At 42.8% G+C, this 23,152-nt stretch overlaps 1 protein-coding gene across 1 annotated transcript; it reads right to left on the bottom strand.

The window, feature by feature from the left end:
- Positions 1-11,046: 11,046 nt before the first annotated feature.
- Positions 11,047-16,041, bottom strand: LOC119733681. The gene has a single exon (XM_038207072.1). The coding sequence runs from the start codon at positions 16,039-16,041 to the stop codon at positions 11,047-11,049; it is 4,995 nt and encodes a 1,664-aa protein (XP_038063000.1).
- Between the last annotated feature and the right edge of the window lie 7,111 nt (positions 16,042-23,152).

The following is a 23,152-nucleotide window of genomic DNA, read 5'->3' as shown; positions in this document are numbered from 1 at the left end:
ATCGGGCAATCAACGATATACATGTAGTGCGTCACCTAGAGGTTGGCACGGAGAGGCAATTTTTGAAGTTTCCACCCGACAAAAACATGTCCCAGTTTAGTATTTTAGTATAGAGTGGGTCATTCTCCGCAACAGAAGGAGCACTGGTTAATTAAAACTGCTACTCAAAAAACATGTACATAACTTCTTCTCTGGCAAACAAGCATCAACACTATATGAAAGTTCCCCGCTTGCAGAATGCAAAAAGCTTTTTTTTTTAGTTTTAGTTTCCCACAATGCACTGTGAAAATGGCATTCCTGTGGCAACCTCTCGGTGGCACAATGTATTGTGAATGCCCTGAATTAAGCAGTAATTTATTAATAGAGATTTTTTACACACTGTGGGAACAGAAAAGCATACTTGTTGGCTGCATTGTTCTTGTGGACAAAGAAAATAAAAGGCCAATAATTCTGAGGTTTGTTCTAATCTTTTCCAGGCAGTATACATCTTGGACTTCCCAGGCATCTCACTGCCAGCAGGCTGCAGCAAGAAGAGGATTGCAGACGAGCTGCGTCACACTACGACAAAAAACAATGGTATTATTTTGTAGTGTCATAATGTTGAACAAGATTACTCTACAAAAAGAAAAGCAAAACTGTTGGTGAAACTCAAACTTTTGATCCAACAAAATTTGTTTCCTGAATAATTTATGATGAATTTAAAATGAAATGAGCCGTGCGTAATAAATGGCTGTATGCATAATTGAAGCTGGTTTCTCAAAAGGGTGAGCACGTGAGATATTTGCTTTTTGAAGTGAACTCTTCAGCCAGCGTAATATATACGGGGCACTTTTTTTGTGAGGGGGGAGGGTTAAAAGGAAATAAAATCAAGTACTGTCGAGAAAAATCACCCAGGTTAATGTTTTAGTATTAACAATGCATCAACATCATTCCCAGGACTAACTTTATTTCCAACCTCGTTTCCAATAGTAAGCTGTGGCATGGGAACGTGCTTCACGTAATATGATTCAATACCGCAATAGCGAGAAATGGATTTTTTTGGTAATTTGGTAGTGTTAATTTTCGGCATTTTTTTACCAGTTTATTCATTCATTGTAATAATTATGCCTACACCTTCTAAAACGTAATACTAGCTTTTTGGCTGTTTCGGCACTTTTGCCGAAACAGCCTTTGTTTTCGTTAAGATTTTTTTTTTTTTTTTTTTTTTTTTTTTTCTTTTTCAGTCATTTTGCCCATAGCATTTGTACACGTTTTTTTGTCACCGGCACTTTGGGCACTAAAATCAATCCGATTGACTTTATACTTGGCACACACTTAGACCAGCATCTGAAGTTGTGTGCCGAACATTGACGTCATCGTGACGTCATCGACTGATTTATTATAGAATTTTGAATATTTAATTTTTCCCATAGACTTTGTACACAGAAATCGAAAAAAATTGTCGATTTTCAAGGGGCATTTTTGACTCTTTGCCAGTAATTCATTTGCACCAATCTTTGTCCAAGCAAAGACCCTACTTCAAACAACATTGTGTAATGATGACGTCATGATGACGCCATCCGGTGTGTATTTATAGGCAATTAAATTGTGACACTTTTAATATTTAAAAATGCATAAGAAATCAACCGTACGCGTCCGCAGCATTCTGTTACCGGCAAGTGGTAGAGTAGGTTGAAGTCTTTATTTCATTCAGTGTGCGTGAAATCACGTGACCCTTGCTTCCGGTCGAAAAAGGCCAAAACCGGAAGTGGCTTATTATTTAAAAATGGTAATAGATATGAACTTGCTTTTAACGGTGTTAGTCTCTTGGCTAAAAGTATTCTTCAAATCATCTACCAATGACGTCATGCAATCTTCGAGCGCCCTCTAGCGACAGGTTGAAAATTTGCAAAAATGTATTTTGAATAGATGTCTGTGGCGAAGTTTGTCGGAATCGCCTAAATATTGGTGTATATGATGACCTTGACCCACTTAAGACGTGTGCAAAGTTTTAGGCGAATGACGTCATCAGACCGGATGTTATAATAAACAGACCCTTTTTCATTTGAAAATTCCTGAAAAATCAACAATGGCAGTTTTATGTTAGTTTTTACTTTAATTGTCGATTTAAGGGTAGGTCTAACACATTTCAAAGCTTCAAGGCAATAAGCGAACTCGGACATGCCCTGCGCACGCTTAAAACTTCAGGTTGGCAATACATCTGCTCTTAAACATGCACAGAACGTCTATATGTACATACACGTACGTTACGCACATACTGTACATGTACATCCTACATGTAATGTCAGTCAGCCTGCAGAGCACGTGTTGCCGCGGTCAAATCCTTTCCACATCATATCACAGTGACCGTTTTAGCCGATTTTCGGCTAACTTTGACAGATTTTTTTGTTCGTGCATGCGCATGGTCAGGGACGTATAATAAAAAATCATAATGCCGAAAAGCCCTATGTTACGTATTTAAAGGTGCAGTTTTTCTGCAGTGGGATTTTCCACAAGTCTTTTCCTATACAACACTAATATCTTACTGAGTAGTTTTGAACTTCAGCCGAGAATTACTATGAGAAGGAGAGAGAAATCGTATTTTTTTCGCGCTGTCATTCGATTGAACATATTCCTAAGGGTCAGAATATCAAGTAATATTTCATGAAAATGTTTCAGTTCAAAGGCAAATTACAAATTTAAAGGTGAATTTTTCTGCAGTGGGATTTTGTTTTTAGCCCGTTAATTTAGTACACGTGTTAGCCCATTGACTTAGTACACGTTTTCAAGCCACCATTTCTATAACTTGGCGATCTAGAATCGTCATCAATGTAACAGCCAAGGAAGACCATCATACAAAAATTATGCCAAGACTATGATGTCATGATGACGTCATCACCTAATTTTTTTTATTGATTTTTGAAAATTTACGTGCATATTATGAAGTCCTATATCTACAGAACTGTAAGTCTGATTGGGTTGAAACTTGGTATGTGGCTAGACCGGGATGTGTTATAGGTAGGAAAAAATTAGGTGGTCGAGACCTGAACATGATTTTTGCGGGAATTGATAGAATTATCGAGGGTCTTCATTTTTTAAATATGTGCAAATAAATCACGTGACCCTTTCTTCTGGTTGAAACCGGAAGTGCTTTGTAATTTAAAATTGGTGAAAGACGCGAACTTGCTTTCAACGATGTTTCCTCTGGCTAAGTTGTTCTTTATCATAATATTAAAGTAATAGATGAAACTTTATGTGACGTCATCATGACGTCATCACGTGACATGTGACGTCATAATTCAAAGCCCTATGCGAATGGAATCACATATTACATTTATATGCCACCATTTATTATAAACAGAACTACACATCCTTCGTTGATGGAACACATGTCACATGTCACAAAAAGCTACCGAAACAGCCCTATGTTTGTCCACAAACATATGTCTAGTTCAATTTGCTCTTATTAATGTAAAGTGTGATACTTCATATCAGGGGTGGGGGAGACGTTCACCTCCCCCCACCCCCGAACCCACACTGGCTATACCATTAGGGATGGTAAATGTGAGAGCTGGTTAAAGTTGGAGGGATTAATATTCCAAATATTTTCTTAAGATTTCTATTCTTTAAGGTTTTCTTACCCCTCCCCCACAGCTTTGTCTCAGCATTCAACATGCACATGGCACTGCCATTACGTTAGTGTAATGTGGAATATTTATTTTTAAAAAGTCGAAGAATGGGCCAAAACAAGTTTCAGGGAAGTAATTGTAAGGCGAGACATGACTCTGTTTTAGATCAGTGTTTTGAAAAAGTTAAATTCAGTTCGTCATCACAAGAGTAAGAAATTCGTCTTTGTTTGCTCTCACCAACAGGCATTGCCACGACTCGAACAAACACAAGGTAAGATGTCGTTTTCCGTATGCCCTAATGCTCCAGGTCATCCCCTAAGACAAAGAAAGTTCAACTATGATTGGGCAGCATTTAGCAATTCTGAAGGAGATCCTACACCAAGGGCATTAATTTTTGACGTTTACTTTAATCTCCACATCTTTGAGGTCACTAATAATAATTTAAAAAAATATTTTCTGCACAATCTGCATTACAGACTGTTCAAATGCCCATTACAATAGCTTTTTATATTTAACTTCCAAGGAAAACAATCCATTATGAACTGTATCGCAGACCTCTACAGAATGAAATTACGGCAACTTGCTGTTTTCAAACAACATATTTGTAAATTAAATGCATGTCCCTGCTTGCAGAGAAGTCATATGTTTACACGTTTGAACTAGGTGCTTGAGCAACATAACCAAAAACGGAATCTTGGAAATCCTGAAGAAGAAAATGCAACATTTTGAGGCTATTATCAGTGGACAGGTAAAGTTTGAACACTATCACGACCATACCCTTACAGAAATGTCCCATGAGCATCCCATGGGATTCCCATGGGGTCCCATGGGATTCCCATGGGACCCCATGGGAAACCCATGGGGTCATCAAGAACACCATGTAAGTTAACATGATCACCATGGAAGATTTTATGCTCATCATGGGAGATTGCATGGACAACATGGGAACACCATGGGGATTTTACGAGCTCCATGGGAACACCATGGGAACACCATGGGGATTTTATGAGCTCCATGGGAACACCATGGGGATTTTATGGACACCATGGGAACACCATGGGGATTTTATGGACATCATGGGAACACCATGGGAATTTATGGACACCATGGGAACACCATGGCGATTTTATGGACACCATGGGAACACCATGGGGATTTTATGGACACCATGGGAACATCATTGGGATTGTATGTCACCATTGGAACACCACGGGGATTTACTGGACACCATGGGAACATCATGGGGATTTTAGACACATGGGTACACCATGAGGATTCGGACGCCATGGGAACACCATAATGTGGGTGATATAAATTATGGACACAATGGGAACACCATGGAGATTTAAAAGGCAGCACGGGGACACTGCCGGGTTATACTGGATAACATGCATGTGCCATGGAAAACCATCATAGACCCAATTGCACTCCCAAGTTATAGGCAAACCTTTCTTTGATTTAAATACCTATTCGCCTAGCTGTAAATTTGAATTCAATTACAAATATTTCCCTTGTGGCCATAGAGGTTATCAAGAATTCTATTTGTTATGCTGACCATGGGAAACTCTTGTGGATGTTCACCAATTGAACACAATGGGATAAACACCATGGGACACCATGGGAACACCATGGGAACACCATGGGACACCATGGGACCACCATGGGACATTTTTGTGAGAATCGCTTACAATAACGAGTGTTGTAATTTCACATTTTTGAATTTTTCTGTTGATAAGTGAAGTTAAATGATGCATACAGTATTTTTTTTATGTGGAAAATGTGGCATTTAAACTTTGAATAATATTGATTCACATGTTATTATGGTTGGAAACATTTATGAGAAAATAAATTGGGAACACTGTGATAATATGGTACAACTTGACAAGTGGTATGGGAGCAATAATGTAGCCTTTATCACAGAGTGCATAAGCCACTCCTATTACGTGGACCAACCCCTATCGGAGTTCCGTGATATGCTTTACCTATTCGGTGAATAGCACTTAACACACAGGGTTAAAATGTATTAAGGAAGTTGTTATTGAAAAATACCATGGAGCAATAAATCTTTTTAAGAAATGAAAGGAAACCATATATGGGAGAAAACCCATACAAAATGTCCCATGGGAAAAAGCCAATGGGAAAACTCCCATGGGAAAAATCCCATGCTACATGGTGTCCAATTCATCATGCATTTCCCATGGGGTCCCATGGGAAAATTTCCCATGGGAATTGCATGGGAGATTTCTGTAAGGGTAAGGCCGGCAAAAAAGTGGCTTAACATTTGTGCCATTATGATGCTGGAAAAACCAAGAAAACCAATCATGTTCTCGTAGTCTGGTTACATGTATGTATCTTCAACAACAAATATTAGTAAAGATTATGAAGTAAATGTAATTTTCTCTCCCATTCTCCCTCTAATTTTCTCGTATTAAGAACATCGAGTACATCAGCAAAGTACTGCTCCAGGAAGCCTACCTACAAATAGCAATGGAGTACTTGCAAGTAGAGCGAGGAGAGGCCTGGAAGATACTGCTGAATTAAACTACATAGCCAGGAGCAAGATTGCTTTTTATATTGTTACATTAGCTGTAAATTTTAATAGGATGCAATAACTAGTAATTCACGATCCACATATATGTCAGACTGCAAAGCTACTTGCATGTGAAAGTTACAAAGAAATGTGCGAGCTTGCTGTGAACTTTCAAGTACATACAACACTTACACACGGCAGTTTCGCGCATAAAAAAAGTACGCCCTCTGTTGGCGAGATGGAGTTAGTGGTAATACCAAGTGACAACCTAGCGCGATGTAAATAAACCTTACGCGCAGCGATCCCTTTGTTTCGTTGGTGGATTTAAATACCCTGCAAAAGATATAAACATTGATTGGTTTATTAAAATGAATATGCAACAGATTACCAAATAAGGCTTTACAAACCATCAATGAAGCTATGTACGGTCGACAGTTGCCATCTAGCGTGCACAAATTATGATAATGTGTGTTTTTTTTATGCAGCGTGTGACTTGTGACCTGGTACGATTTAGCGTTTTCGTGCCGTCATGTCCACTTCGAGAAAACATCATTTATAAAGTAAAATGCAGTTCTGTGACGCATACTTGGTCAATCTATCAATAAATGAGTTATCTAGGTTCACGTTGATATGGACGAAAGGTTTGGGTCGACATGCTTCCGTGAGATTTTAGCCAATATTGAGGGTGAATAAAACAGGAATTCGTCAAGTCGCAACGTACGAAGTGTACATGCAGTGTCATGGCGTGACGAGTGGGGACCTTCGTGGCCATGTTTTGGCATGATTTCGGAGATTCAGACCGAAATCTCAGAGGTAAGCCTACAGATTATGTATTTACTCTGCTCAGAAGATGTAGTTTTTGTAGTTTCTCCTTGTTTTTAGTCTGCGACACAAGGATTTTGTGTACGTACGCCGCGCCATGACAGGAAGTTATTACAGTAATGTCGTACATGAAACAGTCGTAGCGTAGGCGCCTTGAGCTATCCCACAGCACGCACTTTTGGACGACGCAACGACTCGTGTATGTAGAAGACTTTCATCTAAGAAATATTTCTGCCCAGTGTGCCTTGCTAGTTGCAATTACCCAGAAAATCGTATTCGTAATAAATAATCACAATGCATTCCTTAATCCTAACAGTAACAGTCCTGAATCCTCCAATTTCATTATGATTTTTACATTTCATGTAAATTTTAGTCAGCGTGGTCAGGATTTGCTGGCAATGGCATGCATCATGCAGGAACATGAATGATGATGGAGGAATGGAGGTCATTCTTTGCATTACACCCACCGCAGCCTACAGGTAGGAGCCTGACATTGTTCTTGAAAACTTCTCAAGGAAACTGTGTACTGTACATGTATGTTCTAAATGCGTAAACAAAGGATTTGACATGTAGGCCCTACATGTAGGTTACATTGCCAGGGCCGTCAATACTGTGGCGGCCTGTGTCGACGTAGCCTGGGATTGCCCTCTGCCGACCCGACGAGCGGTTGTAGGGAAGGCCAGGGGAACAGGTCCGTTTTGGGGCAGTCTACCGCCAGGCGCTCGCAGCTGCTTCCTTCCACACACCGGGGTTGTACTTGGGCGGACACAGGGGAATGGGATGGGACTGGGGGCTGATGTTTCTACAAAACAGCACTCAAACTCGATGTGTAATTGGAATAATGATTTATTAAAACAAAGATCACCTTGGTAGGATTACTTTAGTGGCGCCTATAATCACCTAAACAGGGTAACACACTGAGTAGACACAATTCCTGGTCAATTGGGAGAGCTTAAATATCTGCGGTGACTTGGTCTATTTACTCCAAGAAAAGGGTGCACTGGACTACACTGAACTACTCACAAGGCTAACAGTAAACTGGACGTGACTCTAACGGGACTTCAACGGACGTGACTCTGTGCGGACTCTGCAGTAACTACGACGGACGGAACAATGACGGACGGTACAGGACTACTCACAGGACTTTGACTATCTCGAACTGTTTCCCGCCACAGAGTGACCTTCCCGCCACCACGCACTGCTTATATAGCCGCGCGGTATGCATACGTCACGGCATTCATGAATAAACTAACTTAAAGAGGGCGTCCTAACTTCGGACCATAATTTCGCTACAATACATTAGGCTATTTCTTTTTTGCCCTCACTCAGTCATATAATTGTACTTTTTTTTGTAGAGTATTTTTTCCATTAATTTCAAATTTGACCTGGGACTAAAATGACTTGAGACTTACCCCCTTAGTTGACATTTGACCGACTTTTATACATTTGTACCTGGGACCAAGTTGACCTGGAAGTGGAACTGAGTTGGCCATGCTGTCTCAGACGGTCAGACCCGTCTGTTAGGGACCGAGTCGGTAACAGTCTTGTGGTTGTTGGGTACGGAGTTTACTCGAAACCCATGTAATGCATGCTCCTGTTCTTGTTGTGTACAAACACAAACGTCACGTAACTGTACATGAACTTGAATGTGTACTTTAATTTGCCATCTAGACCTATTGGTTATCTCTCGGACGCTGTGGAGGAGGTTTGCCTACAGTTTTTCCTATGCGGAGTGTACGGCATTCCACCATGACACGCAGATGACGTACCCTGCCCTGACGAAGGATACCTTCAGAAAATTTGACAATTTTCATCGGTGAGCATCTTGATATGTACATGCATGTACATACATCATGTACAAGTACATGTTTACATGTACATTGTACATGTATGTCTGTGGCTATAGAAAAAGATAAAATATGAAACTTTCTTATCTTCTATAGTTTTTAACACTCAATACAATGCAAGAAAAATCCCAGCAAAGGCACAGACAACAATCTTGAAAATAACCTGGCAATAATTTTCATAAGAGACTTTTGAGACGCTTCCTTTTACCTGTTCTGTTCATTTTTTTTTTACGTCACATTTAATCTAATGTGCACACGTTCAAATTGACGTCAACACCAGAAAAGGACTGGTGTATTTGCTGCCACCATGCATCTCAAAGTATCCCTTTGACTTTGTTCCATTTGTTATATTCTTGTTGTGCTTTCAGGTTTTGAAGAGTTTCTTCCTATTTCTGGATTGAAGATGTCAACGACATGCATGGCCGGGTATAATGGACGAGCTTTGGATTCCTCCGCATCTGATCTGTACTACCCACCCATTGCGATTGAACTCCGTATCAGTTCCTGACCTTGCCATGACATGGCCATGTTCATTCAAACAGCCCAACTCCCACTCTGAACCTTTCTAAATAGTCCATGGTGTGGAGTACATGTACAAATATTTTTAGTGTGATCTGAATTGGGAGTGGTAGGTCTAGTCTGTTCGCTGCCTCCCTGTCCCAGATGCTTGAATAACAGTTGACGTAAACATTTCATAATAAATATCTTACTGCCGGGGGGGGGGGCGGTTGAGAGAATTGAGATAGTTTGGGAATTTAGAAGATAACTGGAGGTAATCTTTGATCAGGACAGTTTCTGTTTTGTCCTTATTGCCATTTCAGATGGTATATATCTTGTCAATGTCACCACAAACTGACACTTGCGCACACATGAGTATTTACAGATTCGGGATATTTTGGGTTTCACAAACTGACATCCCCCACAGTGCAACACTTTTAGAGCGCACTCATGCATTTTCGGTTTCACGAACTGACACTGATCTTAATTTTACCAATTAAATCGCTTTTTAATGAAAAATTTGTACATGTATAATCGCACAAGTACACGGATATTGCCGCATCATGCTTGGGTGTCAGTTCTTGAAAAAAAAATGTACGGGGTGCGCTCTAAAAGTGCCGCACTGTGGCAGATATCAGTTCGTAAAACCCAAAATATCCCGGTTCTGTAAACACGCGCGCGTACAGCGCACACATGGGTGCGAGAGTGTCGTTCGTAGTGACGATGACAATCTGTACCTGATTTCATGAAACTTATTGTAACCTACGATGCATCGTTGTATCCTTAGTGTACTGGTTTCGGTATTAGGTGTATCCCCGGGGAGGCGATAACATAAACTCCACCAGCTAGTGTCAACCACGATTAAGAATGCAAAATGGCCGAAGGTCAGGGCTTCAGATTCCACTTGATCTTTAATGCGCGGTGAACTGTTAACAAGATAAAAACGATACAAAACTACTAAATATCTGGCAAAAGTCCAAAACATGAACAGGTTCGAGGAAAATACTGTAAAGTTCGGTCTACATGAAGTAAACAGAGATAAACTGGGAAAGACAATCTGAAAAACACTCAAATAGTGAATACGGGCTGTAATCCCCACTACATGTACAGAGTAACGTTCAGCAACTTCTCATTCTTAGGTTAAATGTAGCGATAGCTTAACATCAAAAAACCCTATCAATGTGGAAGAGAAATATAAGAAAATTATCTCAGGCACAAGAAAATCTAATGACTTATTAATCAAACAAAGGCTCTAGGTGTCTAAAATATCACTTGAAGTATCGATGAGTAGTCAAAAGTTCTAAATACTTGAGTGAATTAAGGCAAAATTACATGTACGTATATGTAATAAAAGAAAGTCAGATTTATTGGTTCAGAAAATCACTAGAAAATCACTTACATTACTGTGGTTCTTGGGAGTCAAATTAAAAGGCTTAAAAATACATCTCAGGAGGGTCTAACTTCTCAAAGGTTGTAAAAACTATCAGCTGTAGGTCTTAAAATCTAGAAATGCTTGAACTAAAACAAAGGTGTCGGGAATGCAAGCAGTATGGTATTTGATCTGGCTGTTCCTGTGTAAGTCGAACAGCGCCCTCAAGTGATGGGACTGGAGGAAAGGGCGCCATCGTGTGGCTGGGGTGTATAAGGGAACAATGACCTTCACACTCCCCGTCTAAAATTGAACCTAGAGAAACTTTTACTGAATATGTAATCAAGGATAATTGTTCGTGTACAGTCTGTCTCACTCGGTTGTAGAGCACTGTGTTGAGTCGTGACCCTTCTCAAGGAGCACAAGCTCCGAGATAGGTCTGAAGTAGGTTCTGCGCGTCCCGTCAGAGCAGACAATGATGTCGACCTTGCGAACTCTGCCGTCATCACTGGGGTACGTCTTCGTGACTCTGGCAAGGGGCCAGTTGTTCCTCCTGAGCTCCTTATCTCGGACCAGAACTACGTCTCCTTCGCGGATATTGGGCTGCGTACTGTTCCACTTTGTCCTGGGCTGCAAACTCTGGAGGTACTCCTTCTGCCATCGAAGCCAAAATTGTTCTGCAAGATACTGGGCACGACGCCAATGTTGTCTGCCATAGAGATCTTCTTTGACGAAGTCACCTGGAGGTGCCTGAAGTGTCTGAGTCTTCAGGGTGAGGAGCGTGGCAGGAGTGAGTGGTCGGGGGTCGTTGGCATCTGAGGAGACTGTAGTGATAGGTCTCGAGTTGACGATAGCACATGCTTCCGCCACAAAAGTCACCAGTACGTCATGGGTTAGCTGATGCTTACCTAGTTGGGCAAACATTGATTCCAGGACACGTCGGATGATTCCTATTGGCCGCTCCCAAACTCCTCCAAAGTGCGAGGCGTGTGGGGGGTTGAACACCCACTCGCAACTCCTGGTAGTCAAGTACCTCCCAACTTGTTCGTGGTTCAGCTCGCCCTTGGCGCCTACGAAGTTTGTTCCTCTATCGCATCTGATTTTGGCGACCGGTCCACGAACTGCAACAAATCTTCGAAGTGCACAGATGAAGGCTGAGGTGTCCATGGAGTCAATGACCTCAACGTGGACAGCTCTAGTGGAGAGGCACGTAAAGATTACAGCCCATCGTTTGGAATCTGCTGAGCCGCCTCTTGTTTTCCTCGTCACAATGGTCCAGGGTCCGAATACATCTGTTCCAACATTGGTAAAAGGGGGCGTTGGCTGGAGCCGGTCTTGAGGTAGGTCGGCCATGACTTGAGTGAAAAACTTGCCTCTTAGCTTCGCACAGATGGTGCACTGGTTGATGACACTTCTGACAAGATCATGAGCGCCGATGACCCAGAAGCCTCCAGCTCGAATAGCTGCGAAGGTGAAATGCCTTCCTTGGTGTTTGACCTCTTGATGAAAGTGTTTCACAATGAGTTTGGAAACATGGCTGTTCTTGGGAAGGATAACCTGATGACGTCCCCCCAGATCGAGGTCGGCTCTTCGCAGTCTTCCTCCGACTCTGATGAGTCCATCGTTGTCAATGAAGGGGCTTAGCTGGTACATGGGGCTTTTCTGCTTTATGGTATTTGTCGAAGCTTGCTCCAGATCACTGTTGGTGATGAGGCTGGCTAGTTCCTCTCCAAAGTACTCTTTCTGTACTGCATGGAAGATCACACGATCTGCTTTCTGCAACTCTTCAACAGATGCTCGTCTGTGGGGTTTGTCAGCTTGCTGGTTGTCGTCACTGATCCCTTCCCGTTTCGACTTGAAGGTTTTCACTGCAACAATGAGGGTTGTGACTGCACGTCTGAGAGATGCCCAGGTAGAAAAGCATGAGAACCTATTACATCCCAATTGCGATCCCTGGGCCATGGTGACTGGACTCTTGGGTTGGTCACTGACGTTCGTGTGGTTGACGCGCGTTTCTCTCCGCACTTCGGGGTCGTCATCGGCAAGTGGAATTTCATGACTGGCAGATGCTTCGGTCTGCGTTGGAGAGGGGTCTTGCTGCCAGAGGAAGTCTGGTCCTCTAAACCAAGTCGAGGTGCTAAGTTGGTTAGCAGGGACTGAGCGAGATGCCAGGTCCGCAGGATTCTCGTCTGTTGGCACGTGGTGCCACTGGTTGGGTGTTGACACATTGTGTATTGTGTGCACTCTATTTGCCACATACACATGGACACGTCTAGATTGGTTGGAAATGTAGCCAAGGACTACCTTACTATCGGTGTAGTAGGTGGTACTGTCGATAGCTGCTCGTGCTCTGATCTCTGGCTCAACAGTCTGCACCAGTGTAGTTGCCAGCGCTGCCCCGCACAGCTCCAGTCGTGGTATGGATACCGCATGGGGAGGTGTGACTTTCGCCTTAGCCAGAAGGAAGGACACATGTGACTGGTTGTTTTCGTTGACAAGTCTCAAGTAGGCGACCGCTGCTATTGCTAGATCACTAGCATCAGAGAAGACATGAATTTCTCGTCTGTTGACATGGCCGAAGTCTGTAGGATGATAACAGCGGGGAACATGGATGTCTTGAAGGTTGAGTAGAGAATTGCGCCAGCGGGTCCATCTTGGGAGACAGCTCTGAGGCAGTGGACGGTCCCAAAGATCCTGAGGCGAGTTTTGCTCCTTTTTTGAGGCCGCCATAAGCTCTCGTAGGATGAATTTCCCTTCAATGGTGACTGGTGCTGCTAGACCCAGCGGATCATAGATGGAGCTTGCCACCGAAAGGACTCCCCGCCGTGAGAAGGGTTTGTCTTGCAGGTCAACTTGGAATCTCTTGGATCTCTCTTCCTTGGGAAGAGCGTTCATGACTTCCTTGCTGTTGGAGGCAATTTTATGGAAGTGCAAGTTCTTGGTGGCCAGGGCATCTCTACAACGTTGGACCAGGTTTGTGGCAGTCTGTGCGTCTCGTTGTGATGTAAGCCCATCATCGACGTAGAAGTCATTGTGGATAAAGTGCTTCACGTCAGCCCCATGAGTAGATTCGCACTCGTCGGCAACCATTCTAAGACCGAATGTTGCTACAGCAGGGGATGAGATGCTGCCAAAGAGGTGGACGTTCATCCTGTATTCTACTGTTGGTTTAGTAGGGTCATTGTCGTCGAACCACAAGAAGCGCAGATAATCACGATGCTCTGTGTTGACGTAGAAATTATGGAACATGTGTTCCACATCCCCCATCACAGCAACTTCGGCTAGCCTAAATCGAAGGAGAATCCCCAACAGACTGTTCATCATGTCCGGCCCTTGGAGGAGTGCTTTGTTGAGGGAGATGCCTTTGAACTCCGCACTGATTTCCGGCTTTTTGGGATGATGTACGGCAAAGTGTGGAAGGTACCACACCGTCCGAGGAGGAGGGCACAGCTCATTCTCAGGTACTCGGCTGGCGTGGTTTCTGGTTAGGATCTTGTCAAAAAAGGCAATGTAGTCTGACATCATCTTTGGCTTACGACGTAGATTCTTCAAGAGGTTGTCTAGTCTGCTTTGGGCCTGAGGACGGTTGTTGGGCAGGTTTGGCTGATGTTGCTTGAAGGGTAGAGGGAACTCCAGGTTTCCATCTGAGTTGGTGTGGGCACCTTCTGTCAGGATGTCGAGAAAGTGCTGATCTTCGATCGACAGGGCCTTCAAGTTGTCCTCTGGAGTTTCCACGTATATGTCCGTTGTTGTGTTCTTGCGGGCTGATGAGAGCATATCTTTCACATAGAGGTGATTTTCACAGACATCTGATCCATCAGGTTGTGGTTGAAGGATCGTGCGTTTGACGGAGGCGTGTACTTTCCCTTTGGCACCACTCATGCAAACTTGTCCAGAGACAGTCCAACCTAGGTCAGTACGTTGCGCCCATGGTGTTCCTCTAGGACCATTACGCGATTGTCGAACTTTCAGAGGCTCAGGGCAATTTCTTTCAACGAGAAGGATGATGTTGATGTCGTCTCGCACCTCTGGTATCTTTGCAGCAATTGGCCTGAGGTGGGGAAAGTTTTCACAGAGGTCAGGGTTTGGAATCTCGCTCCTGTCACCAGGAATGTAGGCATTCTCGATAACGGTAGGTAGCTGTTCAGTTTTCCCGTCTTGTGATTCAACAATCAGGCCACACGCTCGTCTTCCTTCCGATGTGATTTTGTTCCCTCCGCAGGTAGAAATCTCGTACGGAAAAGCGGGGCCTGCAAGGTTGAGTGCTTCGAATACTTCTGGGCCTCCCAAACAGGCACTGGACTGATCATCTAGCACTGCATAGCCAAGGATGGAGTTTGTGGGATGATCCTTGTGGTAGATCTTGCAGAGAACAATCTTGGAGCAAGATCTTGCCGAGGAACAGGTCAAGAACCGGGCGCACTTCGTGTTAGCAACTACATCCTTGTGGCTCTTTGCTGGTTGCTTCTCGCTCTGTACCTCCCCCTCGTTCTGCTTCTGGTTGATATGCATGAAGGAGGCATGCTCGGTGCTTTTGCATTTTCTGCACTGCACTTTTGATTCACACTCCTTCATTCGGTGGTTGGAACCGCACTTGAAGCACAGACCTCTGTCCATGCAGAACTGTCGTCTCTCTTGAATAGGTTTTCTGCCAAAGGCAATACACTCGGACAGACGGTGGCCTTGTATGTCGTGAAACTGGCACTTCTCTTTGGCTTGAACTGTTGACGCAGGTGCAGATTTTGTGGGTGTGGACATCACCAGGGGGGCAGATGTAGATTTTGTGGGAGTGGACGTCGCCAGGACACAAAGAGAGGATCCGCGGCTCCTGTCTGTTCTCAGTTTCTCAGGCGTTGGATGGAGAATCTTGCTTGAGGGGTACAGCTCTGGGTCGTTGTGTAGCCTCGCTTTTTGCTTCAAGAACTCAGCCAACATGGTGAATGGAGGGTAGTTGCCTTTTGCCGTTTTGTGTTCTGAAGCACGCTTACGCCAAGCGTTGTGGATGTATGTGGGCAACTTCTCGAGTATGGGATGCAGATTGTGCGCATAGTTGAGAATGTTCAGGTCAGGCAGGTCATTCATTTGGGCAGCAGCGTCTACACATAGATCGGCCAGTTCTTGGAGCTTGCGGTTCTCCTCAGCTTTGAATCTGGGGAAATCGATGAGCTTTCGGATGATTGCAGTGGTGATATTTGTCTTGTTGCCAAACCGCTCCTTCAGCTCTTTCAACGCTTCTTGATAGGCTGTCTCAGGGCTAGAAACGTAGCGATGTCGGAATCTATCTACCAGTTTCCTCACCTCCCCTTTGGTGTACTTGGCGAGAAAGGTAAGTTTCTGCGTAGCCGGTGTGTGGGCGTGGTTAACCATGGTCTCGAAGGCGCAGCGCCATGGTTGAAACATAATGGGATCTCCATCATATACATCAGGCTCATGGGTAGGCTGCCGTTGACGAGCAAGAGTGTCCGATATCTCTCGAGTCAGATTAAGGAGAGGTTGTTCTCCATCGATTGGCGTTTCAGGCAGGGGGGGGGGGCATTGGTGTAGTCGGCGAAACGTCACCGGGTGTCGACGACAGGGTAACTGTCTGTTCAGCCGATGGCCGAAAGGACGGGGTTGAGGCTTGAAGCTGGGAAGTCAGAGTTGCATCAACTACTTTGTCAGTTTGATTCAGAAACCGCAAGGCGTGGTCGTTGGAGGACTGATGTGGGGACGTTATGGACTCGCCTGTTGTGTCTTCTTGATCAGCTTGCTGGAAAGCGTCAGATTTGGCCTTCTCTATGGCTGCAGCTTGACGTGCACGGAGGATTTGCAGGTCCGCTTCGGCTGATGCCAATTTTGTTTGTTGTTCAACTTCTCGTCTCGCCTGATCAATCTTCTTTTCAGCTTCGCTGGTCATATGCAGAACTTTCATGTCAGCTGTGCGTTTGGCAATCACTTCTTCAAAAGTGGCATTTTGGGCAGCCGCTGCAGCGACTGCAAGTGCATGTGCCTTTGCACTCTGGACCGATGAAGATGTTGACTTCTGTGATCGTCCGGAAGTACTAGGAAGTCTAGAAAAGCTAGACTGAGTCTCGAGGGCTATTTGGTACAATCTGTTGGCTCCCTGGGAAATAATGCAGTTTGCATAGCTGGCATTCTCGAGGAAAGTCATTTTCATACGGAGAGCGTCCTCTATGAATTCACCTGTCTGATCCTCTCTATACAGTTGATCCAGCTTAGACCACAACTCAGTATACGATTGCAGTGCAGACCGTGCACTGGAAAGGTTGTGAAGAATGACGGCTTGTTCTTCGGGGGCATCACTGAGGCTTTTGAGATTTTGTGAGGTTTTTCTCCAGTTCTGATGCAGGGTTTTCTCGGTTGTGATGATGTTATTGTACAGAGCTTTAGCTGTAGGGTGTCTTTCCCTCTGGGGTCGATCATGAACATGTAAGTCCTCCATGAGTGGGTCCTGGTGTCGGGTTTCAGGTTCAGGGGAAACGAGGTCAGTTTCGAGGGCATCTGCCATGATGGGGATTGAGAATGTGCCTTGTGACGAACGGGAATTACTGAGGAGTAATTTGTAGCTTGTTCTTCACAGTAATTTCACTGTACTGGTTTCGGTATTAGGTGTAACCCCGGGGAGGCGATAACATAAACTCCACCAGCTAGTGTCAACCACGATTAAGAATGCAAAATGGCCGAAGGTCAGGGCTTCAGATTCCACTTGATCTTAAATGCGCGGTGAACTGTTAACAAGATAAAAACGATACAAAACTACTAAATATCTGGCAAGAGTCCAAAACATGAACAGGTTCGAGGAAAATACTGTAAAGTTCGGTCTACATGAAGTAAACAGAGATAAACTGGGAAAGACAATCTAAAAAACACTCAAATAGTGAATACGGGCTGTAATCCCCACTACATGTACAGAGTAACGTTCAGCAACTTCTCATTCTAAGGTTAAATGTAGCGATAGCTTAACATCAAAAAACCCTATCAATGTGGTAGAGAAATATAAGAAAATTATCTCAGGCACAAGAAAATCTAATGACTTATTAATCAAACAAAGGCTCTAGGTGTCTAAAATATCACTTGAAGTATCCATGAGTAGTCAAAAGTTCTAAATACTTGAGTGAATTAAGGCAAAATTACATGTACGTATATGTAATAAAAGAAAGTCAGATTTCTTGGTTCAGAAAATCACTAGAAAATCACTTACATTACTGTGGTTCTTGGGAGTCAAATTAAAAGGTTTAAAAATACATCTCAGGAGGGTCTAACTTCTCAAAGGTTGTAAAAACTATCAGCTGTAGGTCTTAAAATCTAGAAATGCTTGAACTAAAACAAAGGTGTCGGGAATGCAAGCAGCATGGTATTTGATCTTGCTGTTCCTGTGTAAGTCGAACAGCGCCCTCAAGTGATGGGACTGGAGGAAAGGGCGCCATCGTGTGGCTGGGGTGTATAAGGGAACAATGACCTTCACACCTAGGATGACGCATCCTGTGATTCATTTCACAAAATATGCTGTAAGTGCGACACGTCGTAGTGTATTCAAAGGACAAAAGGTGACTACATGTACATGTTCATGTATTTTCATGTTATGTATTTATTCAAAGAACAGTAAATAGTCGTCGAAAAGTCAACAAAGAGTCGTCGATTGTACTTGTGAAAACTTTTCTTAAATATTTAACAAAATTTACGATGTATGATGCATTCACACTGGAAAAGAACTTCACAGTGGACTGTGTTTGCATCAAATTGTGAAGCGATGTAGTGCTTTGTAAATCTGCGGGTGCAGGTCATCCAGGTACGTGTACACGTACGTATGTGAAATTTTAACTAAGCGAAAATTTGAAACCTGAAATTGCCATCACCACCACTTATGAAATAGTGCAGTTAAACTGCAGTGCAAGCTCCTTTCTCCAACAAAATATTAATAATAAATAAATATAAAAAACCTTTACTGTCTTCAGGTGTGAGGGTATGCTTAAATCCATTTGCCCTTTCATAAAGTTGAATTTTTGAATCCCTTTCTTGAATCAACTGCAACTACCCTACTTAATTTTTCAGACTTTTCATAGTTTTATAACTTGCCAAACCTGATTTCACTAGTTGAGTTCATGCCTGCATTACATGTGCACTTTATTTACTTGTAAAATATGGCTGTTGTGAAGTTTCACTTCTGTAAATGAAACAATTTTTTTTTAAATGATATGGATTGGTTGTGAAATAAAGAATGCGTTTATTGCCAAACAAAAACCTATTTGTTATTGTTTTGTTTAAGCTATAGATCCAATTAATTGTCAGCAACTTCCCCCAGAAAATTAAGAGGATAGAGTGTCTAGCTATACTGATGGCAAATTCATGCTTGGTTTTGGATTGTGCTAGCTGCTTTAATATGCTGTACAACACTCACTCACTGTACACTAAACATTTGTGAATTTCGGATTGTGTGTTTTTTTGTCCACAGTGAGTGTTTTCATTTAAAGACATATATAGATGGTTCTTTATTTCTATGTAATCTTTTTCGCATTTTATGCATTTTGTTTTTAATGTCTTGCGATCGTCCCGAATGCGATGGTTTTACGTACGTACACATGTACATGTACAATGTACATGTGTACACGTTGTACGGCGCTTTTGTGTACACAACACACGCGGCGCTAGGCCAGTTGGTACCCGCGCGCCAGTTTGCATGTATTAGTGGGATACTAGATCGTAAACCAGCGATGCAGCAGCCCGAATTCTCAGCGAAGCTTTGGAATTGTAGTCTGACTTCCAACGTCTATATTTTATTTTAAAATGTCGACCCGACCAAGAAAAAGTATGATTTGGCTATTTTCATAACTGAATAATGGTATCAACATAAAGATTTCTTCTGACAAACTACGTTTCGCTTTTATTGAAGGCTTTTAAAAGTCTTCGATACGCGAATAAATTCATCCCGCATTGCAGAAATGTGGCGAATATTCCCCTAAAACACACCTTAGCATATAAATTATACCCCTTTCTCATTTATTTCCTAAAGAAAACATCATATCGCGTCATTGCCTGTCATTTATGGTAATAAAACATATTTCTAAAGTGTCTAATTTTGACATTATTTGGGACGAAACATCGATGTTTTTTCTGTATGTGGACGGCGCCATGTTGTGTGACGTCACCGGCATCATTGGGGTTCACAAATACAGCACTAACGCATTACAGAACCTTTTTGTGTGTACGCGCTATGCATGTGGAACTGCCGTGTACACGCAGTAGATGGATTTTCAATCTTACAGCACACTGGCACTTGTTCTTGGAAGCTTACACAGAGTTCATGCATGTACTGCACCATCCCTTTGAAGGAACGGGGAATGGGTTGGGTTGATGCGATGGGATGATGGGCTGAGATGGTGAGGATGAGGGATGGGGTGGATGGGGTGAGGTAGATGGGTAGGATAATGGGGTGGGAAAGAAGGGTAGGAGTTGGTGGGATGGATGGGGTTTAGTAGATGGGGAGGATAATGGGGTGGGAAAGAAGAGTAGGATGAGGTGGTGAGATGGATGGGGTAGGGTAACCCACCACCCCATCTATCCCCACCGCATCATCTCCACCCAGCCGTCCTGCCCGTCTCCCCACCACATCCACGCCACCTCATCATCCTATCATCAACCCACCCCAATCATCGTGCCCATTTACCCCACCCCATCTACCCTGCCCACCAAACCCACCCATTTACCCCACTCATCTACCCCCCCCCCTCATCTTACTCTTCATACCCACCCCATTATCCTGCCCATTACCCAACCCCATCCACCCACCCCATCATCATACCCTTCAAACCCACCCCATCATCCTGCCAATTTCCCCAACCCATCCATCCCACCCTATCATTCTACCCTCCTTCCCCAACCCATTATCCTGCCCATTACCCCACCCCTTTCCACCCCACTCTATCATCCTACTCTCATACCCACCCCATTGTCCTGCCCATTACCCCACCCCATCCACCCCACCCCATCATCCTACCCTTCAAACCCACCCCATCATCCTGCCCATTACCCCATCCACCCCACCCCATCATCCAACTCTTCATACCCACCCCATCATCCTGCCCATTACCCCACCCCATCATCCTACTCTTCATACCCACCCTATCATCCTACCCATCTGCCCCACCCCATCCATCCCACCATCTCCTCTTAAACTGCTCTAAAGGTGGTTTTCAGGATGCACCTTCTTCCACTTGTTCACCTGTTGAGTACGTTCAAATGTGGTCTAAGAGTAGTTGTTGGTCTAAAGGTGGTTGTATGGCATTTTCAGTGTATGGATATGATCTGCTTCTGTTTTGATGTGTTTTTGTTGGATTATCTCTATTTCTGTGTGTATTAATACTAAGCTATTATTATTATAAATAAGTAAATATTTATATTAGTGAAATACTACATTCGGATATAGTTGACCAAACTGTAAAGTAGCGCAGATATTGTGATTCTTTTGACAGTTATGAGTATTGCAGGGTGTGAATTTTATTTATTAATATTATTTTTCGTATTGGTCTTAAAGTAAAAGTAACAGAAACATTCGTTTTCGTGCGAAATACAATGTACGTTCGAAATCCCTGTTCCTCTTTAGCAAATGATATTTCTATTTTTATGAAGGTGTATGTAGTCGTAAAAAAATAATTTTACGATTTCCCGAATGTACACAGAATTTAGTATATTGACATTTCATTTTAGCTCGAAATGGAATGCACATCTGCAATGCTGTGTTCCTTTTAGTTTATGATCAATCTATTTCGCTAAGTATTTAGCAGATTTCCCGCGCAGTAACGTATGCTTGGTCGAGCTTTGCATTATTTATGAGTTAACAAAAGTAACCTATCAGGAATGTTCGACTGAATGATTAAATTGGAATACTCATGATGCTTGAACTAAACCAAGCGGTGCAGTCTTTTGAAAAACATACCAACTATTGTAAGAAATCATATTTAAAACTTAAGCTGAAGACAATCGTCATTTGCCACAATCGCATCATATTGCCAAGTGTCACAGTTCACATAGCCCTGAACATAATGGCTGCAAGAGGGAGATACATGCAGATTTATATATTTTTTATTAATTTACCTACATTTCACATGACCTTTGTGTATATAAGAACAAACACATTAATAATCGATTTTGCTTAAATACTGATATTTGACTCGATCGAAGTTGTATCATGATTTTTATATGAGAATTGGATTGCACGTTTGTGCAATGTGAAACTATATATGTCACATGCAGAGCTGTGTGCGTGCGTGTATGCGTGAACGCGTATACGCGCATGCGTTAGAACCCGAAAATAATAATATTAATTGGAATAAAGTGGAAGTTATTAAGAAAGAACAGGGGTTGGGATTTAGCTGTTGAGGAGGAGAGACGTATGACTGGGAGATTGAAAAAATATCAAAAGGATTTGGCGAACGTTATATTTGTATTCCATTTGTCTTATTACAGTCTTCATAAATCCCCGCGTCCATCCGCCTTCCACGAAGCGTTCCGCACCAATGCGAACCTGAAACTTTACAGTAATAATCGGCACCACATACGTCAAACCGAGAGCCTTATCACGTTTTTGTAATCATGAAACATTATGCACATTAATGATCCAAAATGAAATCAAATGCAATAGTTATTGCGAAAATAAAACCAATTAAATTAAGAAAATAAAACCAATTAAAATGCACATTTTTGCCAAGATTGTCCGGGAAATCTATATATTCTTTCCGGGATTCATCTAGCATTTGGGAAGCGGAGGTTTGTCATCTGTTAATTTAAGGGAGAAGTAATTAAGGCCGAAAATATTGGAATGATGCTTTCTCCTGTAAGAATGTCCTAGAATTAAATAAGAAACTTATAAAATAAGCATCCTTTTACACATTAAAAAAAAACTATACCGTTAGTCAGCGGTACCGTGACGGTTAAATGGGGAAGCGGTACTGCTGATTTCCAAACCCTTTCTGGGACGGTTCCGGCCATTCTTCGTCGGAGACTGGATCATAATGACTTAAGTAACTATAGTTTACATGCAATATTTAAAAGGAGATCTTCAGACAACGCTGAAATGGAAACCAAAAGCCACATTTAGTTTTGTCTGCATGTGTGGTTTTCGTTCCTTCATCTTTGCTTTTCTTGCCGTTTTGCTGTTCTTGCATAAGATAATAAATAAACTACCGCTATTTTCAGCTGAATTCCATTGAAAGATTATGACCCCCAAATCATGTATAAATGCTCCTATGTGCCGACTGTGCCTAAATTTAACGATTAATCCACGTGGGCATAATGAGGGCAAGCCCCCCCCCCTTTAAAAGGAACAAATTTGAAACAAAAAATTCAGTCGTTCCCCCCCCCCCCTCAAAAAAAAGCAAAACAAATCCCCTCGAAATGAAACCTTTACCGCAGTAATTACTTGTTTAGTCTTCCCTCTCTCCATTGGATGCGGCTGGAATCGATCAACTTTCATCAGTTTCGC

The sequence above is a fragment of the Patiria miniata genome, unplaced genomic scaffold (genome assembly GCF_015706575.1).
Source record: "Patiria miniata isolate m_02_andy unplaced genomic scaffold, ASM1570657v1 HiC_scaffold_26, whole genome shotgun sequence".
Classification (NCBI taxonomy): domain Eukaryota; kingdom Metazoa; phylum Echinodermata; class Asteroidea; order Valvatida; family Asterinidae; genus Patiria; species Patiria miniata.
Note: the sequence above shows the minus strand (reverse complement) of the source record. Positions and strands in the feature narration are given on the sequence as shown.